This window comes from Canis lupus, chromosome 1 (assembly GCF_048164855.1).
Source record: "Canis lupus baileyi chromosome 1, mCanLup2.hap1, whole genome shotgun sequence".
Lineage (NCBI taxonomy): Eukaryota > Metazoa > Chordata > Mammalia > Carnivora > Canidae > Canis > Canis lupus.
In genome coordinates this window covers 119,788,022-119,813,722 of record NC_132838.1, presented here as the reverse complement: position 1 = coordinate 119,813,722, position 25,701 = coordinate 119,788,022, and the positions used below count along the sequence as shown (strand labels likewise).

Below are 25,701 nucleotides of genomic sequence, written 5' to 3'. Positions count from 1 at the left end.
TCCCCCCAGTCTCCCCAGCCCCTCCTTCCCCGCGTGTCCTAAATCCCCGCTGAAGGCGCATCATTTGCTCCCGGGTCGGCGCCCAAGTCCCCAGCGTCTCCAGGGGCCCCGCCTGGCTCCCGCGCCCGGGGCGGGTGGGGGGGGGGGGTCCATGCTCGACGGAAAGCGCTGAACACACGCAGGGCCCGGAACATCTCCGCTGCTTTAAGTTTTCCCGGAGTAATTTTTACCCAGCCCGACCTAGAGCAGGGCCCCTCCGGAGGCTGACAGGCAGGGATTCCCTCCCCGCGCTGCGCCTCCACCACCCCGGGGAGCCGCGGGGCCCGGGCTGCGGACCCCCCACCCCCCCAGCCGGGCTCCCAGGACGCCGCGCCCGGGGCCCGCGCTGCTCGCGGGGGGTCAGCCGCCCCCACCCGGCAGCAGACGGAGCGCGGGCGGGGCGGGGCGGGCTGGGGGTGCCCGGGGCAGCCGCCCCCCTCGGGGCGCAGACAGCCCCTCCCCCGCTCGGGGGCCCCGCCCGGCCTCTAGGCCCCGAGGCGACCGTCCCGCGGGGAGGCAGGCGCGGGCCCAACGGGAGGGACGACACTTACTAGAAGGCTACATAGCTCCACCGCCTGCTGGTGTGCGCGGCGGCGGCGGCGACGCCTCCCGGGCCCGCGCGGACCTCGGCGCCCACCGCCCCAGCACCGCGGGCCGCTCCGCCGCCCACCTCTTTACTCCGCCGCTGGGCGGAGCCGCCCCCGGAAGGCCCAATGAGCGGCCGGCCTTGCCCTGAGTGACGTGCGCGCCGAGCAATCGCGGAGCCCGCCCTGCCGGGGAGGGGCGCGGGCGGCGCACGGCGCTTCCTACTCGGGCCGGCGCGGGCCCGGAGCCGCGGACTGCGCATGCCCGGGACGGGAGGGGGCGGGGCAGAGCCGGTGTGACCCTGGAGGTGGGGTCCGCGCCGCGTTCCTGGAAAGCGGGCTGGGTCGCGACGGGGAGCCCGGGCCCGGCCCGCGCCGCGGTCGCCCTTTACCGCCCGCTGTGGAGGACGGAGGCGCCCAGTCCTGCGGGGCACAGCGCCCCGCGTCTGGCAGGGGCTTGGCAGTTGGGGTCCTTGCGTGGACGCCGCGTGAGCCTGCCCTCCCCCTCTTTTGAGCCCGGGCCTCAGTTTCCCCCTGTGTACGGCAGCGGAGGGCTGGGGCTGCAGGGCGCTGGTGCCCCGGAGCGGAGATGGGGTGCAGAGGGGGGGAGACGGGGGCCTGCACGTGACCTCCCCGCGCGGGGCCCCGCCCCCCCCTGCACGGGCGGGTGGAGGCGCCCCGGGGGCCGGGGTGGGGGACGGGGACGGGGAGGGGAGGGGAGGGGAGGGGAGGGGAGGGGAGGGGGTGGGCGGGTCCTAGGAGCCCCGACGCGGCGGCGGCTCAGGCTGCCGGCCAGCCCCGCGACGGCCCGGGGAGGATGGGGACGGCGGGCGGGGCTGCGCGGAGAGCGCCCTCGGTGGCGAGGGCGGTGCAGACGCCCGGCGGGACGGGCGAGGGCCCGCGGGGCCGCTAAGGGCCGCGTCCGGGAGCCCCGGGCCATGAGCCTTGCCCGGGCCGCCGTCGGGGCGGGCGGCGGGCGGCGGCGCTGAGAGCGGAGCGCGCGGCCATGGCGCGGGAGGAGTGCAAGGCGCTGCTGGACGCGCTCAACAGGACGACCGCGCGCCACCACCAGCTGGCGCTGACCGTCGGCGGCTCGGCGGACTCGCGGGCGCTGCGGCGGGAGCTGCGGAGGACGCGCCGCGAGGCGCAGGAGCTGGCGGCGGCCGCCCGCGCCCGGCTGACCGCCCCGCTGCGCGACCGGGGCCTGGGCGGCGAGGAGCGCGCGGAGCTCGAGCGCCTGTGGGCGGCCTTCTCCGGCTGCCTGGACCTGCTGGAGGCCGACATGCGGCGCGCGCTGGCGCTGGGCTCGGCCTTCCCGCTGCAGGCGCCGCGGCGGCCGCTGGTGCGCACGGGCGTGGCGGGGGGCCCGGGGGGCCCGGGGGGCTCGGCCCGCAGCCTGCGGCGCCTGGCGGAGCGCGACGGGGACGGGGACGGGGACGCGGACGGGGACGACCTGCGCGAGCTGGAGCGGGAGGTCCTCCAGCTGAGCGACATGATCCACGGCATGGAGATGAAGGTCAACGTGCCCCGCTGGACCGTGCAGGCCCGGCAGACGGCGGGCGCCGAGCTCCTGTCCGCCGCCTCCTCCGCGGGCCCCGCGTCGGTGCAGGAGCGCTCGGGGCCCTGCGACCCCAGCAAGGCCCTGGCCGCCGCCGTCTTCAGCGCCGTGCTGCTGGCGGCCGTGGCCCTGGCCGTCTGCGTGGCCAAGCTGAGCTGACGGACACACGGACGCACGAGCCCTGCCCGGAGACATCCCTCGGGATCGACGGCCGCGCCTGGACTCGGGACGGGAGCGGGATGCGCGCGTGTAAGGGACCGGGCCGCAACCCCCGAGTGTGCGCACGTGCGGGCACGCCTGCGGGGTCCAAGCACACGCCCGTCTGCCCCGGGCGGAACACGGGTTCCTCTTGCTGGCCCGGGAGGAGTTAATTTTGCGCGGGCCGCCGGGGCATTACCGCTATTGCAATGCAGCGGCTTTATCCTCTTATTAATAGAAAACCGTCCACAGTGACCCCAGATTTCTCCGAGTTAATGGGTTGCCACGTGTGCTGCCAGGGGCGCGTTTAGGGAGTGTGAGGTGGGTGGTCTCCACCCCACGGGCGATCCCCCCCTCTCCAAACTCGCGTGGGCCCGTTTGAAAGGGGGGCCGAGGTGGAATGAAGTGGGTGGGGGGCGGGTTTCGCTCTGCGTGGGTGGGGAGTTTGTTTCCTGGGGGGAAAAAACTAAGAAGATGTAAGCAGGTTTTATTACCTTAATCCCTTAGGGCCTAAGCCTAGGAGAGTGTGCAAAGAGAAGTGGGTGCAAAGTGCTTTTTCTAAGGCGCACCACTGAGCTTCATGGCAGAGTGTATCCGTTAGTTAACAGAAACAGCTAGAAGAGGTTTGGGGCCCTCAAGTCCCCCCTCAAGTGCTGACCCTCCGCACTTAGGAAACCAGAGAACACACCTCAAAACTGCCTCCGGGGCTTGGATCCACTACACCCCCTTGCCTATTGGAAAGGGCTCTCTCCAGTCAGCCTGGAGGGCCGCAAGCTCTGGGAGGGGACATATGCTATTTAAACAGGCACTTTCTCCTTTGCGGGGGCTTATTTTTGTTCCAGAACAAGACCAGAGTTGTTTGATCCTCCTTTGGGGGAGGGCTGCAGAATCCTCTTTGCCCTTAATCCTTTCTATCCCTTGGAATCTGCCTGCTAGCCAGTAGGAAAGCTAGCTTTGGAGGAAGCTGGGCAGTTCCCTGACCCTCACACTGACCCCTGGGAGGGTAAACCTCACAGGCCGTTTGAGCCAATTATCCCTGAGACTGGGTTAGAAGCAGCAGCCTCCGCTTGGCATTTCAGCAGCTTTTTAAGAACCGTAACCATTTCAAAAGAAAACCCATATAACCATATTCTGTTCTATCAAAGCTGTTTTTTTTTATAGAGGACATTTGGCCACGGTGTCCTACGTGCCAATGAGTCAAACATTGTGGTCTCTACTTACATAAGTTAGTAAATGTGCATCTGTTATTAAAATAGGCCGTCTTGGAAGCAGGAGGCCGTAGCATAATCTTCCAGAACCACGGTGTGCATACAGGCTTCTTTTGCTCAGTAAGTAAAGAAAGTAGAAAGCCCCGGGTCCCAGGCTGGAATTTACGTGAGCAGTGCCGCCACCTGCCACCTGTGGTGCGGAGAGAATGTTGGTGGGGAAATAAGGCTAAGAAAACACATGCATTTAACTCTCAAAAGGTAATTAGGAATCAAACCCAGAGACTTTGGCTTGGCTGAAAACTAACCAGGAATTTTTTTTTTCCATTTTTACCCCGAAAGTGGTCAAATATTTACTCCTCCACCGGGAGGAGGGAATTGACAGTTTCACAAGGGCAGCTTGGAGGACCGAGGGGCAGGGACACATAGCAGCAGTCCTGCAGCCTTGGCACCCAGTGCTGGGGGCCACCCTTCCAGCCTCAGCACAAGATTCCAGTACCTCATAGTGGAAATATGGGATGTGTGTGTGTGTGTGTGTGTGAGAGAGAGAGAGAGAGATAATAGTTTTAAAACACAAGGTCTTAAGCCGATTAACAGTTTTATGACTTAACTAATAAAAGGAACACCTTCTGCCTCATCTGAATAGAGGCCACTTCAAATTCTTTTTGCACCTGCCGGCCCAGGGTAACTTCACAGACGACACAAAATTTTTCTAACTCCCTTCATACCCTCATCCCCCTCCTGGACACAATACAGAATGTCTGTCACTTTCCCCAAAGTTTTGGTTCTCCCAGACTAAAGCAGGCTGGGCACTTTGTGAGCCAATGTTGGAAAATATCCTTTAAATGCCATGCCCTAGATATACTCTTCTGTTTCTTTTCTTTTCTTTTCTTTTCTTTTTTTTAGAGAGAGAGAGATTTTATTTATTTATTCCTGAGAGACACACAGGGACAGAGACATAGGGAGAGGGAAAAGCAGGCTCCCTGCAGACAACCCAGTGTGGGTCATGCCCTGGGCCGAAGGCAGATGCTCAACCGCTGAGCCACCCAGGCATCCCTATTCTTGTTTCTAATGCAGTGACTCTTCTGTTCCTATCAAGTTGTTTTGGTTCGTGATGGCGACAAAAAAATTGTTCAGCAGAACCTACTGAAGAAAAAAAAATCCATCAGATGTTGCATAATCCATAGAGAGCAATTGGGACAAATGTCATTATCACCCTTTCCACCCATTTCGCAGATCCTTGGGTATTTAATTATATGTGCAATCAGGTGTGTACCTAATTCTGAGAGTCCTCTGCTCGCTGAAATTAAGAATAAAATGTTTCACACTCAGGCACAAAAGCTGAATTACAATGAATGTATTTATCCTGCAGACCTGTTAACCTAAACAACTCTGTGTTTGAAAGGTTTAAGCATTAAGAACGTTTGATATTATTTGGAGTTCTAACATTGCCTACTAGAACTCCCACTATGTGGTGCAAGCAGAGTCACTTTCTCCTTGAGCAATAGGCCGCTGTCACTATCTCTCTCTGCTCTCATTTCTATGTATATAATTCAAGACATTGCTTTCTGATAGAAGCCCGATTTGATTTAGGTGCTTGGTATCAAAGTCATTAATTTTCTAAAAACATCTGGTATGATTTATATACCATGATACAAGTATAGGAACAAGATTTAAAATGTTTAGCATAGGATGTATACGACGAGGTCAATGTTAGAGTCTGTGGCAAAAAACAAAACCATCTAGTTTTCCAAGTTAAAGGTATGTTAAAGGATAGATCTTTATTTCCAAGGTTAAATGCTATGATAAATAACTGTAAAGAGAAAATATCTCTGACTTCTCGTTTGGGAAAACAGTACTGTTTGATTTTCAGAAGATAGGCAATTGGAATGTCAAGGCACTTAGGGAAACGTTGAACTATTGCTAGTAGTTAACAAACACTGGTTCGTAGGAGAGAAAAAAAATGCCTGGTAAATTCATTTTTGTATGTGTGCTCCAAGAACGTATGCTTTCAAATGCTGCAAGGGAAAGATTCTTGGTAAGGAAAATTAGAACATAACCCGTAAGATTTACTTAAGGTTTACAGTAAGCTCCTAAGGAGATGTGTGATGTCAAATGACAAGTAGTCTGGGGTTTACTTAGGTGCGGATCCTGATGATGCTGCATTTTCCTTTTCAGCCTGCACATTGATATATTTTTAGCTCCTGGGTTGCTTTTCAGATGTAGCCCTCCCTTCTGTAATGAATGCTTGTTAAGGGGGTGAACCCCTGAATGTGAGCCCCGTGTGTCAGCCTGAGAAATAAAAAAGATAGGACTTGCCTCTGTCTTCCTTTGGGGGGTGCCTCGCCCTCAAGGCCAGCTCAGCTGTGATGGGCAGAGGCTCTCCCTGTCTCTCCAAGTACCTCAGACAAGTCACTGACCTTCCTGTGCCTGGGTTCCCTCGGTGGTGACACGAGGGGAAGCCCTGACCAATTGACTCAGAGGTCCCTTCCAGAGTTTAAAACATTTCACAGAATGCAGTTAAACCAGAAAGGGTTATTCCATTTGTTTGGGGGTGGGGGTGGGAGTTGGGGTTGTTATTGTTGGTTTGGGTAGGTACTGAAATGAAATGTTACAGTTTGGTGGTTATTATCTAGAATTATTCTGTTGGTAAAATTCTGTAGGAACTTAAAAACTCAGAATGAACCGAGCTTACTGTGATTTGGGTCCGTATCGGAATTAGAGGATGGACTTAAAAGCAAGTCTGTGTAAACGCTTCTTATTTATAGTATTTAAACTAGATTAGGAATTTTGATTCAGACTGTTAAGTCTGAGTCTGAGAAAGCCTAGTGTGGATGAAACAGCAATGTGGCCACCTAAATTACGGATGTGAAACTGTCATTTCTCCACAGAGGCTGGGAAAATCCTAGTCCTATTCTGTAAGTAACCTGGTGCCCTCAGAACTCTATGTTGGCTGCCTGACATCAGGAAACGGGAGCATAGCGTGGGTGGTTCTGTACCCGGCATCAGATCTAAGGTGGAATTAAAGGCTTCATGTCAACGGTTTGAGTGATTAACTGAAATTTTTTATTAAATTAAAAAATCAGAGGTAACGTGCAACATTTATAACTTAGTTGGAAAAGACACCCTCAAATGATTCAGCTATCAACTCTTGTGATTTTTAAAAAAATACGTATATATTCTTAATCTTTATTCCCACCTGAGGTGAGTGAATGTCCTGATCAACATTGTTACCCTTCACCGATTTCATTCCATAAAGAGATGTTCAGAAATACTCCAGGATTTTAAATCTCCAAGTGCTTCTGTACAGTATGATTATACTCATCTTGTAATGCAGGATGGAAACAGGAAGAACAGTAGGTCTCCACATGAACGATCTTTGGCTGTGGCCAACACAGATCAAAGTCATATTCAAATACTATTTCTTTGGCTCTTAAGACCTGACCAGAGGAGCAGGAACTGACCACATGCTGCAGCCCTGTGTCCCCGGGGAAAGGCCAGATTTCTCAAAAAACAAAAACAAAAACATTGCTCCTTTTCATTTACTTATTTTCATATCATTCCACAGAGGATTCTGGGTGTTTTCACATGACAAAGGTAAAAAAGCCAAACCTCAGCTCCCATTGGCAAGATGATTTTGAAGTCTTTTTTTAAGATGCTGTTGCCAGAAAGCGAAGTTGAGTGTCCCCTGCCTGTATGGATGTGTCAGGCATATGGAGAGCTACAAGGATATATACAGAAATGAAGATGCTTCTGAAGGTGGTGGGATTACAAATGGTGGGGTTTTTTTTCCCAATAATTTCATGTTATATTGTTTTTACAATAAAATCTTGAATGCTTTTATCATCTAGAAAGTATTATTGTTATTAAAATATAAATATTAACAGGGTCTCAGAGTGTAATGAGAAATGATTTCAGAACCTTCTCCCCTAAAAGCAAAGCAAAAACACTTTTGGAATCCTACCCCAGAGAATCAGAAGTTCTGAAATGTAGTATCAGGACACGATAGCCTTGAGGTTATGGAATAAGGTGCAGACACCTGAGTTCAGATCCCATCTCACTGAAGTTCTTCAATGTCTCTGACCTCAGTGTCCTTATCTTCGCAATGGGAGCAATAATAGGGTATCAGATTAAGATTTCTTAAGGGTATCAGTATAAGATTTTTATCTGGGCACAGGGCTCAACAAATGTTGGCTGCCACTGCTGTTATTATTGATCAAGTCAAAATGACGGAAGGTATGTAATATAAAGGTCATGTACAAACTTATCTGGAAGTTGGAATCTATGCAATTTAAGGTCGAACGCATTGAGGTATAAGTTAAATACAGTAACATTTGTCCTTCTCAGCTGAGTGCTGTTGAGTTCTGATAAAGGTGTGCAATCCTGTAACCACCTCCACAAGCAGGACAACATTTTCATCCCCCAACCCCCCCCTCCACATGCTTTCCTAGTCAATGATTTCCTTCCACCCCAGGATCTGCCAACCACTGACCTCATTTATTTCCCTATAGTTTTGCCTTTTCCAGAATGTTCCATAAATGGAGTCTATACATTTCGAGAAAACAGTGCTGTCAATCTTTTAAAATTCCTTCTCAAAAAACATCTGGAGAAATAATTTTTACATGGTGATTTGTGGCGCACAGCATTTTACTGGACGATCGCAGGTGGATTTTGTTGAACCCCGGGTGACACTCCTCGGCTTCTGGGAAGGCTTGGCAAGCTTCCCTGCCACCAGCCAGTGTCCAAGCTGAAGGCGCCCAAGTTCTCTCTCTGTGGCCAGCCCTATAGATCACGTTCTCTCCTTTTCTTTCCGTTTTCACTGAAAAACCTGATAAATAATGGATAGCAGGAAGGAATTTGGCCTTGCTGAACTCGACAAAATAAGATTGCCTGGGGCTATAGATAAAGAGTAGGAGACGTTTGGAAAGTTTTTTTTTTTTTTAAGTTTAGCATGTTCTTATAAATCAAACAAGGACTTTTTCTATTGTAAATAAAGCTGTGCAGGACCTGTAGAACATAAGAATGAAGAGTCAACTGTCCTTAGCTATGAAGTAAGCAACTGTGTCAAGCAAAATGACTCACTCTCTCATGACCAAGTGGCACATGGAAACTGCTAGCGCTACTAGGGGATCACTGCGCACACTTACTGTTTGGCTGGAGCAGCTGGCACTATGGCCCTGGCAGGACAGGGCTGGGCAGGGCACACCGAGAGTTATGTCCACGTCTGGAAACAGACACATCAGCCGTGACCTGAAATAATCACTCCAAACTCTTTCCTTGCCCATTTTTCTATACATCTGGAGGCTTAACCCTTTCTGACAGTCATTGCAGATCACTTTTCCAGTTTATTACATCTTAGACTTTCTTATGCCGTTTTTGTTGTGATAAAGTTATAAGTATGGAGAGAACAGCAGTATGGACAGGTTGACCAGTCTCTTCCCTTATTGCTTCTAAAGTTTGAGTCAAAGATTATAGAGGACTTTACCTGTTTTATTCTAATGCTTAGAGGGCTTCATCTTATTTTATTTATTTATTTTTTTAATCCGCTGTGACTACAGCCTCCAAGAGGACCCCCAATGATTCCCCACGTCCTGGTGTTTTAGTGTAGTGACCGTCCAGGTTGAAGAGAGAAGACTAGTGGAAAAATAGGATACTGTGGAAATGGCAGGTGACTTCTCAAGCTAAGTCCTAAGAGGCATCATGGCTTCTCTCTCCCTCTTTCTTGGGCCACTCTCTCTGGAGAAAGTCAACTGCCCAATCTCAAAGACATTCAAATGCCCTATGGCGACACCAGTGTAGAGATGAACTGAGGCCCCCAGCCAACAGCCATAGGAGTCGGCCGTTGTGAAAACGGATCTTTCAGGCCCAGCCAAGGCCCGGCTGATAGGCTGATCACAATCTCATGGGAGACACGGAGTCAGAACCACCCGGCTAAGATGCTCTCCTGAACCACAGGAGCCACAGAAACTGTGAGATAGTGTTCATCATTGTAAGCCATCGGGTTTCAGAGGAATTAGTCAAGAGCAATAGATTAATATGTCTGCAAATTAATTTTCCCTCTGAGCAGAGCACATTAGATCTGAATGTGATATTTGCATCCCTCCTGCTATTCCAGGGTTTATTGTTTGCTTCTGTTCTTGCTCTTGGCTACAGTTCAGATAACTGAGGTCACAGAATGTCCCCTGCAGATACATACATAAACTGGTACTGCATCACCACAGAGCCCCCTAGGGCCGACATGGCAGTGTGCGGCTCTCGAGATTGTGCTGTGTTGGTTAAGACCCCACCAAAGTTTGCTACACGCTCTAGCACCTGGTCATCTCACTCAGGGGTGACCAGCCTTTGGGAAAACTAGCTGATATCAAAATAGACATTTTTAGCTACAGAACAATGGTGTCATTCTACAGTGAAGAGACTAGTGTATCCCATTTTAAGAGACTTAACCCCTCCCTGAATAGTTTCTCTTCTGTAAAAGGGCGTAACTATTTCCACCTTGTAAGGCTTTATGAGGATTATACAGCTAATACTTAGAGTTCCTAATGCCTCACACACAGCCCATGCTTAATATCATTATTATTACAACTTCTAGGATTGCATAACTATTACCCGAATCTCCCAAGCTAGAACTTAACTCCTTCCTGTCCCTTGCTCTGCGTATTGAACCAATTACCACATTACATCAAGTCTACCTCCTAAATACTCTGTAAATCATTCCTTTCTCCCACCTCATCCTCTCTCCATGGCCACTCTCTTAGTTTAGGCCTTCATCAGTTCTTGCCTAGCACAGTCCGGGAGTCTCCAGTCCAGCGCCATCCAATCGAGTCACCGTGCCGCTGTTAGGGTTACCTTTAAGGACATGAACTCAATCATTTCACCACCTTCCACAGCTTCCCATGGCTCACAGCACCAGAATCACCCGGGGAGTTGGGGACTGTGAAAATACATGCTCCAGGGTGCCACTCCAGACTCTGCAACAGATTCTGAAATGATGTTCTCCGAGCAGAGAGCCAACTGCATTTAGGAAGCAGTTCAGAAAGGGGTTCCCGTGGATTCTGCAGGCTCAAGGTAGATGAGAGTCAGGAAACCCTCTCACTGGATATACGCCCTCTCTTGGCCTCCATATGTGCGCTTTTCTCAGTATGTGGCCCCGTTTTTGTTTGTTTCTGGGATACAGCTAATACTGGGATTTGCACCTTTAGAAAACAATGCTAAAAAAAAAAAAAAAAAAAAAAAGCTGGCACTGCCACCTGTGGATTCTCCCCCCAGGAAATAACAGACATTAAAAGGATTGCTCTTCAGTGAGGCCCACCAACAGTCTAGATTTCATCCAAAAGCACAACAAGGGAACCCTGGGTGGCGCAGCGGTTTAGCGCCTGCCTTTGGCCCAGGGCGCGATCCTGGAGACCCGGGATCGAATCCCACGTCGGGCTCCCGGTGCATGGAGCCTGCTTCTCCCTCCTCCTGTGTCTCTGCCTCTCTCTCTCTCTCTCTCTCTCTCTCTCTCTGTGACTATCATAAATAAATAAAAATTGAAAAAAAAATTAAAAAAAACAAAAGCACAACAAATGTCATAATAGCATTTGTGGGAGGAGCTGCTGGCAACTGAGGAGTTGTAAAAGAGAAGACAAGCCGGCTTTCTCTGGGACGTGAGTGTATTCCAATCACTAAGACAGCGAAGCGGAGAAAAATTCCCATCCCTAGGTCTGGGTTTAACATCTCCCATCAAGGTGGAAATCATCAAATGATCTAAGATGCTTAAGGTGGTCCCAGGTGCCCTGGCAATAAAAGGTGTCCAGAACACAAGACGGATTACCCCGAGGGGCAGGAACCCAAGGACCTTTCACATGCAGGCCTAGCAGTGGGGGAACTCCTAATTTGGGTGAGGTTCCTCCATCGGGTCCTCAGGGGTGGGGTCAGGTGAGCCTGCAAAGCTTAGAGACCTACCCTTTGGACCTTCTCTGCCAAGGAGAACATACTTCCGTGTTCACCCGCCGTCCAAGGGATTAAGTCTTAGTTCTTGGTCGTTTGGTGGCGTAGGTGTCACCAGGCCTGGTGGCAAAGCTGCACTGCATTTCTACCACGCGGGTCACGTACACCCCTAAGCACTTTAAAAAAAAAAAAAGATTTTATTTTTGAGAGAGAGAGAGAGAGAGAGGCAGAGACCCAGGCAGAGGGAGAAGCAGGCTCCGTGCAGGGAGCCCGAGGCGGGACTCGATCCCGGGACTCCAGGATCAGGCCCTGGGCTGCAGGCGGCGCTAAGCCCCTGAGCCACCCGGGCTGCACCGCCCCCCGCTTTTTTTAGAGACTATTTATTCATGAGAGACCTGCAGGGAGGGGCAGGGACGCAGGCAGAGGAGAAGCGGGCTCCCCACGTGCCGGACTCGCCCCCGGGACCGCGAGGTCACGCCCCGCCCCCCCCGCCCCCCCCCGCGCGCGGCCGCCCCGGGTCCCAGCGTCCCGGGCCCGGCCCCACCGACGCCCCGCGGGGCGGCGCCGCTTCGCCCCTCCCCCGGGGCCTTGGTCCCCCGCGCGCCACGCCCCGAGCCTGGGTCTGCGCGCCCCGCACGAGCTCCCGCCGCCCGCCATGAGCGGCTCCCTGCGGCCCGGGGCCAGCGGCTGGCGGCGGGCGGCCACGGTGGTGCTGGCGGCCGGCTGGACGCGCCCGAGCCCCGCCGCGCCCCCGCTGCCCCCGCTGCCCGCCGGCGGCTTCCGCCTGCTGCTGCTGCAGCGCTGCCAGGCCCAGGGCTTCCTGCCCGGCGCGTACGTCTTCCCGGGCGGCGTGCAGGACGCGGCCGACCGCTCGGCCGACTGGCTGCGCCTGTTCGCGCCGCACCACGGCCCGCCGCGCTTCGGCCTGCGCCCCGCGCGCCCCCCGCCGCGCCCGTTCCCGGGCCTGCCCGACGCCGACGGGGCGGCCGCGACGCAGCCCGACGACGCGGCCCCCGCGGCGCTGCCCGATGACGTGGCCGCCCGCGTGTGCGCCATCCGCGAGGCGTTCGAGGAGGCCGGCGTGCTGCTGCTGCGGCCCCGCGGCGCCCCGCCCGCCGCGCCCGAGCCGGCCCGGGCCCTGCCGCCGCCCCCGGGGCTGGACGCCTGGCGCGAGCGCGTGCGCCGCGACCCGCGCCTCTTCCTCAGCCTGTGCGAGCAGCTCGACTGCACGCCCGACATCTGGGCGCTGCACGACTGGGGCGGCTGGCTCACGCCGTTCTCGCGCGCCGGCGGCCGCCGCTTCGACACGTCCTTCTTCATGTGCTGCCTGAGCGAGCCGCCGCCGGTGCGGCCGGACGGGAGCGAGGTGGTGCGCTGCCAGGTGGGGCGCCCGGGCCGCAGTGCACGGGGATGGAGTGAGCGGCGGGGCGCCGGGGGCAGCGTGCACCTTGCTGACCCCCCGCCTGACCTGAGCTGCAGGGGGCCGGGGCAGCGTGCACCTTGCTGACCCCCCGCCTGATCTGAGCTGCAGGGGGCCGGGGCAGCGTGCACCTTGCTGACCCCCCGCCTGACCTGAGCTGCAGGGGGCCGGGGCAGCGTGCGCCTTGCTGACCCCCCGCCTGATCTGAGCTGCAGGGGGCCGGGGCAGCGTGCACCTTGCTGACCCCCAGCCTGATCTGAGCTGCGGGGGGCCCGGGGCAGCGGGGGGCCCGGGGCAGCGTGCACCTTGCTGACCCCCCGCCTGACCTGAGCTGCAGGGGTCCCGGGGCAGCGTGCACCTTGCTGACCTCCCGCCCGACCTGAGCTGCAGGGGACCCGGGGCAGGGTGCGCCTTGCTGACCGCCCCCCCACGCCTGACCTGAGCTGCAGGGGTCCCGGGGCAGGGTGCGCCTTGCTGACCCCCCGCCTGATCTGAGCTGCAGGGGTCCCGGGGCAGCGTGCACCTTGCTGACCCCCCGCCCGATGGGGAGCTTGCCCCCCGGCTCCTGCGCAGCTCTCCTTAGGTAGTGAGTAGCCAGCTGGGAGGGGGGTGGAGGGGCGGGTCAGAAACCAGAGGTGACCTTTCCACCAAATGCATAAGGCTTTCTGCAGCATCCTCAAGTTGTGAGGTTGAAAACAACCAAATCCCCCTGGGTGTAGCTGCAGTGTGGGCATGGCAGCCGAGCCATGCAGCCCCCAACCCCGCAGGCCAAGCCAGCACCTGGCTGGAGGGCTCCCTGCTTTCCCCAGCTGCTTCGGGTCTGGAGACCGGGAGGCCCTGTGCTCCCCACCCCCACCCCCAGGGGGGAGCTGCACGGAGCTGCTCAGCTGCCAGGCTCCTTCCTAAGCACTTCGCCTGTGGTTGCCTCATGTCATGCCCACGCAGTCTAGTTATGCCCCAGGACAACGCACTTTACTGTGATTGAGGCCCTAAACGTATTGAGATTTGTTTTGTGGCCACAAGTAGGAGTCCGTCGTGGTAAATGTTCCCTTTGCACCTAAAAAAGAATAATGCTGTGCCGGGTGCAGTGCTTGCAAAAACATCAATTTGGTTAAATTCGTTGGTGGCGCCTTTCAGTTCTTCCGTACGGTTTCCTTGTTCTATCGGACACTGATAGGAAGGCTGGAAAAAAAGTCTTTTTATATTTTTTATTTATTTATTCATGAGAGAGAAGGAGAGGCAGGCTCCATGCAGGGAGCCTGATGTGGGACTCGAACCCAGGTCTCCAAGATCACGTTCTGGGCCGAAGGCGGTGCTAAACTGCTGAGTCACCCGGACTGCCCAGATATTTTCTTTTTTTAAGTAACCTCTACACTCAACATGGGGCTTGTATTCGCAACTCTGAGATCAAGAGTTGCAAGCTCTACTGGCCAAGCAAGCCAGGCGCCCCAGGAATAGGGACATTTCTAATGAGTAATTGTAGATATCTTTTTCTCTTTTAGTTCTGTCAAGTTTTCTTTCATGCATTTTTTTTTTTTAAGATTTTATTTATTTATTCATGAGAGACCCAGAGAGAGAGACACACACACACACAGTCAGAGGGAGAAGCAGGCTTCCCTGCAGGGAGCCCGATGCAGGACTCTATCCCAGGTCTCCAGGATCAGGCCCTGGGCTGAAGGCAGTGCTAAACCGCTGAGCCACCGGGGCTGCCCACATTTCAGATCTTCTGATAGTGAATCTTGTAAATTGTGTTTATCTGAAAAATATTTTGCCTTCATTTTTTTTTTTTTTAAGTATTTTTGGCCGGGTGCAAAATGATAGTCACTACTTAAAGATGTTGCTTTGGTATATTCTAATTGGTGTAATTTATAATGAGAAGTCTGCTTTTAACTATTTGTTTCTCTGTACACAATATAGGGTTCTTTTTTTTTCTTTTTTTTTTCTTTTTTTTGGTGTGTGTGGCTCCTCTAAATATTTCCTCTTAATCATTGGTGTTCATCAATTTGAACACTATTGTGCATGGTTTTCTTTTTTGTCTTATTTGTTCCTTCAGATATTTTTCACCTTCCTCTATTTCCTGGGATTCCAATTACACATTTACATTGGACCACTTGATAATGTCACTGATACCTTTTTCACTTTTTCTTCAAATATTTTTCTCTCTGTGCCTTATTTTGAATAGATTCTATTGCTACATTTTCAGGTTCTCTCTCTCATATGTAGCATCTAGTCTGCTGTACTATCCTGTGTATTTTTCACTTCAGATCTTTTTCATTAACAAACCTCTTGAGGAGGGGGAAGGTTTGTTATCAAGTCTTTTCATGTTGTCTCAGAGGAATCAAGCAAGGCACATTAATGAATTAATTATACAACTTTGTTCGATTTGGGTAGCACTCCAATGATTTCCAATCTTTGATTGCGTTTGGAATAAGCCCTGACCTTTATCTTTCACAGTGGTCATCTCCATCAGAGGCAACTGAGAGTTTCATGAAAAAAGAAATTTGGCTGGTACCTCCACAATTCTATGAAATAAGAAGACTCGCTAACTTTACCTCTCTCTCTGACTTGCACAAATTTTGTTTGGACGGTACATCGGAAGGAATAGAAAAATGGATGCCAATCACGTTTTTAACTGCTAATGCAATGGTCCAGCTTTTACCAGGTAAGTCAGTGAAGCATCAGTGCTTTCTCATATTTAGTGGTCATATTTAATGCACGGGGCTGTATGGAAGTATTGCGTAACACAGACATAAATTACCGTCTGCTTTACACAATGCAGCAGTTTATTAAGTAAGGTCAAAGTCTATAAGATATCCATAGTGTTTATTATAACCAGAAGTTCTGAATAACTCACTTTATACATGTGCATATATGTTCATTTAAATGTTTCCTAGACATTGACAAAGTTCTTTCTTATATATTATCTTACTTTCTTACATTTTAGTTTTGTTTTTTTGTTTTTTTGTTTTTTACTTTTTACTTTTGAATGGTGAGAGCAAACTATGAAGTTGAGAACATCTGTTTTCGAGTACACTCTATTAAGAATTTGAATTATGAGAAATTGTCAGTTTATTTGAATTAGGGAGTTTGTTGGTGGTCGATTGTTGGGCAAGTGCCAGGCAGGGGTTTTATGGCAATTTAGAGTAGAACTTTGTGACCTGTCTCCCAGCTACTTGGCTCAGTTCTCAGAACAGCGATGATATTTGTTCCTCATCCTACAGTGGGATGGTTTAGCAGTTTTGACGTGTAAGTGTTAATTTCTGTAATTTAACCTTAAAATCCTTAGAACAGCCCACATAGAAACACAAAAATACATTGATATCACGGCCAGTATTAATACTGACTAGGATAAAGCAAGTCATGAGCTAGTCTAGAAGGGATAGTTTGTGATGAAAAAATACCAGTCATAAATATTTATGTGCCCAAAGAAAATTCTTGCCTGGTGACTGGGGAGGCGGGGCAAGTAGGTATTAAAAACACAAGAAAGAAATTTAGGTAAGCTCATAAAATTAGAGTTAACGCCTATCTCAGCTCCAAACACGACATAGAGGAAAATAAATAAGTACCAATGTATATGTGGCTAACGTTTTGGAATATCTTGTAAAATAACAGTGTGGAATCAAAATAACTATATTTCAGGAGATGAATTATACTCAGAAGATTCAGAATATTTAGAAAATGTTATGTCCTCTGGAAAAAAGATTGAAGACATCATGAAGGAAAGCAAGACGCTTCACCGACTAGTGTTATACAGCCACCATGTGTTTAATATCCACGTGACTATCCAGTCAAAGCATAAACATATTTATCCTAAGACCTACATCATAAGTAAGAGCCGTTTGTAGAGTACGCCTTATTTGTACTCGCTTAGTTGCCTGTTTGAAGCTGTCCTACCGAATACTGAGGGGTGACCAGACTTGCTTGGAACCTAAGGACCTGCCTGGAAGCTACAGTACAGACTTTCACATTTCAAGTCTACTGTAGCACTTCTTTGCTTATTTCGCCCTTCAAACCTTCTGGTAACATCCAGTATCAATAAAGCATTAACAATCTTGTTCCCAGAATGAGGAGAGGACGTTGCAGAAGGGTTCCTACTTCTGTGTTGTTTTATTATCAGCAGTTTAAGTAAGATGTTCTACTGCCATTGTCCGGTATATTCGCACTTTCCGTGATGTGCTTACGAGATGGATCCATGCCTTCCTTAGATGTGGTGCTGGAATTCGTCGAAGCATGTCTAATGAGGGTCAACAGGAGTAGACGGAGACAACCCTTCAGGCAACAGTGTCATTATTTTCTTGTTCTGCTAGCTTGATGATTTAACAGACAATTCTGGCTATTACCAAATGGCCTTAGTTACTAGGTTTACCCAGTGGGAAACAAGAAGCCATTAACAAAAGCCATAATTAGGGTTGCCTGGGTGACTCTGTCGGTTAAGCATCTCCCTTCAGCTCAGCTCATGATCCCAGGGTCCTGGGGTCGAGCCTCATGTCGGGCTCCCTGCTCAGTAGGGAGTCTGCTTCTCCCTCTGCCTTTCCCCCAGCTTGTATGCACGCTCTCTCACTCACTCACTCACTCTCTCCCTCTCAAATAAACGAATAAAATCTTAAAAAAAAAAAAAAAGTAATTATTTTAACTCTGGAGCAGTAGCTAATGAATACAAAGAGATTAGAGAGAAGTAAAATCTAGTCATTCAGTGGTTTTTGTTAATGATGCTTATTTTCCGTGCTTTTAATATGGATAATTTTCTTCACGTTCTCTTAAGAGCAATACTGTTTATTGATTATTAAAGATGGGAAATGGCTAAGACATCAGTTCTGTTTCAGATCCTTGACTAGGTTATGCGTCATACAGTGGATTTTATGTTTCATGAAATGTCTTTGTCCTACCTATAAAATGGAGGTACTGATGAATAAGGAATATGTGGATTACTTAACCTTGGCTAGAGGAATACATCTAGAAGAGTGGTTCACCCAGGGCACTTTGGCCGCTCAAGAGACCGTGAGCAGTGACTGGAAACATTTTTGGTTGTCACGGCTGAGAACGAGATGCTTCTACCATCTAGTGAGGGGAGGCCAGGGTGCGGTTTAATATCCTAGGACAGCTGTCCACAACAATGATCTGGCCAAGGTTGGGAAACTCTGGATCTAAAGTAAAATCTGTTTTCTGCAGTGAATGGTTCCGATGTCTAAATTTTGAGAACCATATACTGTTACCATTCCCTCTGGCTTCTGGATCTATAAAAGTTCTCCTCACTGGGACAGCCCCGATAGCTCAGCGGTTTAGCACCACCTTCGGCTCAGGGCCTGATCCTGGAGACCCGGGATCGAGTCCCACGTCGGGCTCCCTGCATGGAGCCCGCTTCTCCCTCTGCCTGTGTCTGCCTCTCTCTGTGTCTCTCATGAATAAATAAATAAAATCTTTAAAAAAATAAAAAGTTTTCCTCACTGATGTCCAGCCTTGAGCATAATATTCTTTCATTCTCACAGAAATAGAATGCTATAGCTTGAAGAGAAGTCCCTGAACACCAATACTTGCCAGGTAGGAAACCCAGAAACAGATTAGCCCAGCGGCTAGTGCCATAGCCACAAGATCTTTTGTCAGGCAAGTGACATCTGCTTTACCTATTGCCCAAAGCAGACATGTTAACAATTCTACCCCCTGCGTCTTGGTGTCAGAGCCACCAAGGAAACCACAGCACAGCCAAGCACTGGGTGGAATGACGCTGTATTCACCGAGAAGAGGCAGAGCAGAGTCAGCTACCGCAGCGCATGCCAGTCCTCCACGGCCAGTCCTCCCTGCAGGCGACACTGGGCAGTTGACCTGCAAACACCCCTCTTGTCTCCTCCCCACAGTGGGCGGATACAGTAGTAGGATCGGCCACGTGTCCTATGATGCACGTGCTTACACAGAGCAAAGGAGGACGACGTTGAGTCTGAAACAGGGAAAGACATTCCCACACGAGGCCATGAGGCCAGCGCAGGCTGTGAGGACCCTTCCTGTCGGCAGGAGGGTGTTCCAGGCTCGCTCACGTGGCTGGGAGAGGCTCACAAGACTCCCAACTCTCCTAGTCCTGCACCCTTTCTGCTGGAGTTACACAGCTCGGGGTGATCTTAGGAGATGTGACAAAGTAATGTGACTTCGTTTTGTTCGTAAAGATGTGTTTTTGTTGTCTTTTTCATCTGAATGGAACTTTGCCTCCTTCCAAGAATTCTTTGAGAGACTCACGTAACTGCCTACCTGTCGTGATATCCAAATGCCCCAACACATTGGGGATCCCTGGGTGGCTCAGCGGTTCAGTGCCTGACTTTGGCCCAGGGCGTGATCCTGGAGTCCTGGGATCGAGTCCTACGTCGGGCTCCCTGCATGGAGCCTGCTTCTCCCTCTGCCTGTGTCTCTGCCTCTCTCTCTCATGAATAAATAAATAAAATCTTTTTTAAAAAATCTTAAAAAAAATGCCCCAACACAAAATAACAGGGCCGTCATCATGAGCTGATGGAGTGTTGTTTTAGAGCCTAGCTGGTGAGTGTTTGTGGCATTTACCGTATGCTCTTCCGGTACCAATACCTCCTGTATGTGAGGCACGTAGGCCTCAGATGCAGAAGGAGGAAGCTGATCACGTGTCCCTACTCCTTCTAGACCCCTTCCTGCCCCCACTGGCATCCCTGCTCCATGCCATCTCATCCAGGACACAGCCAGGAAAACTTTTCTACAATACTAAACAGCCTTCTGCAACTGAAGTCACAAACTCAGGAATAAATATGAAGTCCATATGCATTTCCATTACCTTCTTTTGCTGATTCCTTTGAATGACTTCCATGAGAATCCATAACTGGGCAGGCATCAGCATTCCAGCTTAACATGTCTCGTCCTCACAGCTGTTTGTTCCTAAAAATGAACAATAGTAGGGAGACACAAAGGGCTCAGGTGTAAGGAGACTTCTCTCCTGTGGGATAACTCCTATCTGGGCATACGTTGTTCCTGACCGTCCCTTCTCAAACCTCTATTTAGCTTTGAACCTCTCCGCAACATTTGGCGATTTTCCGCTCCTCCTTGCTTCTCTTCAGCTACTCGTTCTCTCCTAACTTGTAACCAATCTAGTACCCCCTCAGTACCTGTTCCCAGACCCTCTTGTATCCTTGGCTGATGGAAGCAACTTCCAGGTCACATCCTTTATAAAGGGAACTGCTTGCCCTCCACTTTCTCTTTTTCCTTCTCACTGGCTGAAAATTCTGACAACTGGAGCAGCTCCCTGGGACCCAGAGACCAAAGCCAGATGTTAGGACAGGACTGCCTGCCAGACTTGGACTGCTCACCTCTTGCTTGTTCCGTGAAAGAAAATATAAGCCACTTGGGGCACCTGGGTGACTCTGCAGTTAGGCGTCTGCCTTTGGCTCAGGGCCTGATCCTGGAGACCCGGGATCGAGTCCCGCGTTGGGCTCCCTGCACGGAGCCTGCTTCTCCCTCTGCCTGTGCCTGTACCTCTCTCTCTATCTGGGTCTCTCATGAATAAATAAATAAAATCATATAATCTTTAAGATTGTATTTATTTATTCATGAGAGACCCAAAGAGAGAGGCCGAGACCCAGGCAGAGGGTGAAGCAGGCTCCATGCAGGGACCCCCATGCAGGTCTTGATCCTGGGACCCCAGGGTCACACCCTGAGCCAAAGGCAGACGCCTAACCGCTGAGCCACCCAGGGAGCCCCATAAATCCTATAATCAAATATATATAAGCCACTATATTTTGGGGTTTCTTTGGTAAAACAGTTAAGCTTGTTTCCTAACCTATAATTGTCCCTTTTAAGCACAGTCTCCCCTATATTAGAAATCTACCAGTGATTTAAGCTAAAAAATATTAGTCATTCTTGATTCCTCCTTTTCCTTGATTTGTACACCCAGGTGACCAGCAAGTCCCGTTGATTCTGTTGCCCACAGTTACCTGGACTATCCCATCTTGTCCTCTGCACTGCCATCGCCTCAGCTATAGCTCACCTCGCCAACTCGAGCAGCCCTGTAACAAATGTAAGAACTAGTCTCTCCATCCCCATTCTCAAGCTCATGACGTGTTCTCTCCTATTGAACTGGAAAAGTGCTCTCGGTATAAAAATGTGAGCCATGTCCTGTCACTGCCTTCATTAAAACCCGTCAGTGGCTTTTTTCTCTGACCTCATACACTCTTCTCCTACACTCCCATCAGAAGGGTCTTCTTTCTGTTCCTTGATTACTCAAAGTCCTTTCCCACCTCGGGATCTTTGCACATACTGTCGCCTTGAAACAAACCTGGATCTCTGAACTATTTTTGTTCTGGAGTCTCTCTGTTACTACTGCCCCAGGAAAACAGGTGAGGATGAGCATCCAACATGTGGATCATTTATATCTATAAAAGAAAATTCTAGGACAAAGAGAAGATAAACATTGTTTAGAGAAGAGAATAAAGTTTCCTGGAGCTGAAGAAAAATGTTAATCTTCAGATAAAAAGATCCTGTTGCTGTCAAAGGAGAATTAACAAAAATGGTCCAATAGCTGGATGGTATTTTGAATTTCAAAGATAAAGAATGCACAGATTTTCAGGAAGAAAAAGAGAAGATGGTCCACAAAACCAGGCTTCTATGTATGTGTCACACTATATAACAGGGTATACCGAGCCATATTTGTTGCTGACCAGTATTAAATGCACCCCTATAAGCCTTATAGCCTATTTGGCCACGGCTTAATTTTTTTTTTTTAATCCTGGGTTTTACTTGGTGGCTTTTCTTTTTTTTTTTTTTTAATTAATTAATTAATTAATTATTTTTAACTTGGTGGCTTTTTATTTGAGATTTCAGCACCTATGTTGACATGTGAAATTAGTCTATAACTCTTTGTGTTATCTTTCTCCGGTTTTAATATTGGGACTTATGCAGGTTAAGTCCTTATGAAAATGCACTGGGAATAATCTTTTCATCTTATATCACGAAGCAGTTTTCTAAAAGATTTTATTTTTAAGCCATCTGTACACACAATGTGGGGCTGGAACCCCCAACCCTGAGATCAAGGATCACAGGCTTCGCCGACTAAGCCAGCCAGACACTCTTGTGGAGTATTTTTTTTAATTTATTATTGAGGTATAATCAATATATTGCATCACTTTTAGGTGTACGACACAATGATTCGATATCTGTATATATCTTGAAATGATCACTACAATAAGTCTAGCTGACCTCTGTCCCCATACATAGCCACAAAAAAATTGATTTCTGTTGATGAGACCTTTTAAGATCTACTCTTAAAGCCATATAACAATTTTCAAATACATAATACAATATTATTAACTATTAATCACCATGCTGTACATCACATACCCATGACTTTTTTTATTTTGGAGTGATGTCCAAAACAAGGCTCCCCACTAGCTAGTGGGTGGGTGTGTTGGGGAAACAGGTTACAGGTACAGATACTGATCCCCTTCAGCCTCAAAGGGCAGGGAGCTCCCGCTGCAGCAGTCCTGACTCTTCACCCTAGCATGATGGAGAGACGCTTCCATTTTCCTTGGGTTGTGTTGTGAAAAAGTTTGGGAAACGTCACATTGTAGCATGGGTTCTAGTCAAAAGAAAAAAACGTGTTGACCCCAACTAACCTGGGAGATAGCTGTACTCCGCACCCTCTATGGGGCTTGGGAACTCCTGGCACCTCCTGTTTAAATAAGATCTGGTCCTTTCGCATCTCTTTCAGGTGAGTTGGTCCTGCCAGGTGCCTCCACTGGGGGAGAAGCTGGTTAGCCCAGGTCAGCCACAGGTGTACGCATGCTTGGCAGCTGTGTCTCCCTCAGGACTGGAAGTCCACACACTTCTCTCCAACTCTCCTGCCTGAGACCTGACGCCAATGATGTCACCTGACCTTGTGAAATCTTTAACAGACTTTTAGGGCTGGACGCTTTTGTGAGCATCGTTTCCCAAAAACCTACGCCCCACAAGCGTCGTACTCTCTTAAAACTGGTGTCGTTTTTTTGCCATCTCGTTGGTTCCCCTGACTAGCAAATTAATACCTTTGGACATGGGCTTACTTTTTTTTTTTTCCCACAATCAAGATATTGAGGAATTCACTTATAAAACCACGTAAGCCTGACTTTTAATGATCTTATTCTAGCTGTGCTTCCTTTGATTTTTAAGGACTCTTCATTTCTCTTATTTGTTGGCTTGTTCAAGTGTCAGAGAGAGATTCCTGAGATAGTAATGACAGCCACCCCTCCCTGAGTGCTTCTTGGGTGCCCTTTATTTCACATAGAGTGACCCCATCTAATCGTCTCATTTTTTTTTTTTTAGGTGAGAAAAACTGAGGCGTCCAGGTGTTCCAAATTTAGAGAACTCCTGGGCGCCCCAACAACATCAACACGCGCGGGTTGGAGCCCCCGTCCAGGGGGGCTGCGGTTTGGTGACCGGAGTGGCCAGCGACAGTCTGGGGGAGCCCTGCCACCTAAGGGCCAGGTGGGAGGAAATCTGGGACCGAAGCAGGAGGAGGAGGTGGAGGGGGTGGGGGTGCGGGGAGGGGGGTGTCCCCAGCTCTGCATTGGCGGCCTGCGCGCGGCTTCCTGACCCCTGAGGCCTCCAGGTGGGTCGGAGAGGGGGGCGGGGGGAGCCCGCGGGGGTCGGGGCGGCCACGTGACCCGGGCCCCGCCCCGCCCGCCGCCCCCTGCGCAGGGAGGCCGGCGGTTGCCCGGGCCGTTGGCGGGCGGGCCTTCTGGAAGGCTCGAGGCGTGCGCGGTGGCCGAGCCCCAGGGCGCGGACGGGCGGGCCTGCGGGGCCCCGACGGCGGGATCGGCCGGCACCCGGCCTTGCGAGGGAGCGGCGGCCCGGAGGCCCGGCAGGGGCGCGGGAAGATGCTCGAGGTGCTGGTGCTGAAGGTGAGCGAGCGCCCCGCCCCGCGCCGCCCCGGCCCCGCGCAGGGGCCGCCCCGGGCTCCGGGCTCCGGGCTCCCGGCTCCCGGCTCCCGGCTCGCGGGTGGGCTGCCGCGTGCGCCCCGGGCCCCCGCCTGCGCATCCTCCACGCGCCCTTCCGCCCCGGGGCGCCCGCGTATGGCCAGGGACACGGGGTGCAAAGGCACTCGTGGCCCCCGGCCCCGAAACTCCTCGGTGCTCCCCCGCTCCCCGGCCCGGGACTTGGGGGCCGCCCGACGGCTCCTCTCCCGCGCGCACCTCGGCCGCGGGGCAACCACCGCTCCACGCGCGCCCGGCCCGGCCGCCCCGGGAACCCCGCCCGCGCCGCCCCCGGCCTCTGGGGGCCCCTCCCCGCGCGTGCGCCCCGGCTCCGGTGATGCTCGGTACCCCCCCCCCCGCTCCGGTGATGCTCGGGCCCCCCGGGGCTCCGGTGATGCTCGGTACCCCCCCCCCCGCTCCGGTGATGCTCGGGCCCCCGGGGCTCCGGTGATGCTCGGTACCCCCCCCCCCCCCGCTCCGGTAATGCTCGGGCCCCCGGGGCTCCGGTGATGCTCGGTCCCGGCGGGGGGGGGGGGGAGGGGGGGGTGGGACCTGCCCGCAGCTGCAGTTTCAGCCGCAGTTTCGTGTCTCCGGTAAGATGGTGTAGACTTACCTGCATCTCAGGTGAGATGGGGAGACTGAGGCATACTGTGTTCACAAGGTGACTTGGAGGGAGGAGTTTAGATACCAGAGAAAAGGGCTGGCTTTCAGTCCCTTGGAAAAGGAAATCCAAACCTTTTTTTTTTTTTTTTTTTTTAAATCATGCTTTTTTGGGCAGAGGAGAGGAACGTAGCAAATGATGGGATTTTGAAAAACCATCAACTTTCCCTCTCTTGTTTTAGGGCTTAGGTAGGTGATTTATATGAGGAGAGATCACGAACATTTGAAGCATCTGATTATCAAAGAGGATTCATTCCAAGACTTTTAGGGGTTTCAGATCCAATTAGCAGGCCCCTCTCCATCGCCAGTCCTAAATAGGCATCTCCAGTTTCTCCTTTGGAAAGACAGGGCTCTTCTAGGGTTGTGGATCCTACTACATGCAAAATCCCCTGGGACAGAATTTTTGGCAAGGGGGCGGGTATTGCTTTCTCCCTGCCTCAGACTGGGGAAGCAACCCCTGTCTTGGATCCTTTTCTCTACCCTGTACCCTGTCAGCTCTGGTCTGTCCACACCTCCAGTTCTTACCTGTTCACCCTCAGCAGAGTTTCTGTGCAGTATGGGAGTAGTTCACATCATTAGAAATTATTTTAAAAAATTTAAAAGTTAACAGTTAATATTTGTTGTAAGAGATTTTAGAAATAAAAACATAAAAACATAACTAGCATTGCAAGGCTGTTAGGGTGAGTCTAGTGAAGAAAAAGGTGTTGATTAAAAATATGTATTAAAGCAGTGCAGGCAACGTGCCACGGTCAGGAGTGCAGTGAGACGCGGGGGGAATGGTGTACGTGGGCTTGTTCTCCTAGCAGGGCTGCAGGAGAAAAGGATTAGCCATGGCATCTTGGATAAGAAAGGTGATCGGACTGGAAAAGCCCCAGGGCCTTTGGTCTAACAGTCAAGCTGTGTTCCAGCCAACCACCTTTCTGGACAGCAACGCACAGACCCTTCAAGTGGACAGCTTGTGCCAGGAGGGGTGGCAGGAGCTAAGCAAACACGGGTGACACGGGTGAAATTCTGAAAGCTGCAGGCTGTGGTAAAACAGCTGTTCTCTGACTCACATGAACGATTTCAGTGCTGTCCATGGAATCCACAAACAGCATCTCAGGAGTGGGTTTTCCTACCAAAGGAGGCCGCGTTGAGATTGAAAGTCCAAGGACCTCTC

At 51.3% G+C, this 25,701-nt stretch overlaps 4 protein-coding genes and 1 long non-coding RNA gene across 17 annotated transcripts in view; 3 read left to right on the top strand and 2 right to left on the bottom strand.

The window, feature by feature from the left end:
* ANKRD27 (ankyrin repeat domain 27) overlaps positions 1 to 717 on the bottom strand; it is a 53,451-nt gene extending 52,734 nt beyond the window's left edge. For 7 of the 9 annotated variants that reach the window (XM_072782689.1, XM_072782649.1, XM_072782660.1 and 4 more), the window contains exon 1: positions 591 to 717. The gene's annotated coding sequence lies outside the window, so the exon portion shown is untranslated. The remainder of the gene's footprint in view (positions 1 to 590) is intronic. The other 2 variants (XM_072782710.1, XM_072782718.1) reach the window with 2 other exon arrangements.
* A 690-nt stretch (positions 718 to 1,407) lies between these two features.
* Positions 1,408 to 7,427, top strand: RGS9BP (regulator of G protein signaling 9 binding protein). Its single transcript, XM_072782642.1, has one exon. The coding sequence runs from the start codon at positions 1,630 to 1,632 to the stop codon at positions 2,338 to 2,340; it is 711 nt and encodes a 236-aa protein (XP_072638743.1). The 5' UTR covers positions 1,408 to 1,629; the 3' UTR covers positions 2,341 to 7,427.
* Positions 7,428 to 12,153: 4,726 nt separating this feature from the next.
* On the top strand, positions 12,154 to 17,744 carry NUDT19 (nudix hydrolase 19). The gene is made up of 3 exons (XM_072782636.1): positions 12,154 to 12,894; positions 15,388 to 15,595; positions 16,573 to 17,744. The coding sequence occupies exons 1-3, from the start codon at positions 12,169 to 12,171 to the stop codon at positions 16,776 to 16,778; spliced, it is 1,140 nt and encodes a 379-aa protein (XP_072638737.1). The 5' UTR covers positions 12,154 to 12,168; the 3' UTR covers positions 16,779 to 17,744.
* Positions 17,745 to 18,502: 758 nt separating this feature from the next.
* LOC140607969 (uncharacterized) lies at positions 18,503 to 24,591 on the bottom strand. Its single transcript, XR_012009915.1, has 3 exons — positions 24,496 to 24,591; positions 19,718 to 19,818; positions 18,503 to 18,865 (listed from the first exon to the last, which is right to left on the bottom strand). It is a non-coding gene; the product is annotated as an uncharacterized lncRNA (long non-coding RNA).
* TDRD12 (tudor domain containing 12) overlaps positions 23,261 to 25,701 on the top strand; it is a 70,569-nt gene continuing 68,128 nt past the window's right edge. For 2 of the 5 annotated variants that reach the window (XM_072782630.1, XM_072782631.1), the window contains exon 1: positions 23,658 to 23,810. In XM_072782630.1, coding sequence (XP_072638731.1) covers positions 23,787 to 23,810 — 24 coding nt within the window. In that variant the 5' untranslated portion in view covers positions 23,658 to 23,786. Of the gene's footprint in view, positions 23,395 to 23,657; positions 23,811 to 25,701 lie in introns of those variants that run through there. The other 3 variants (XM_072782625.1, XM_072782629.1, XM_072782619.1) reach the window with 3 other exon arrangements.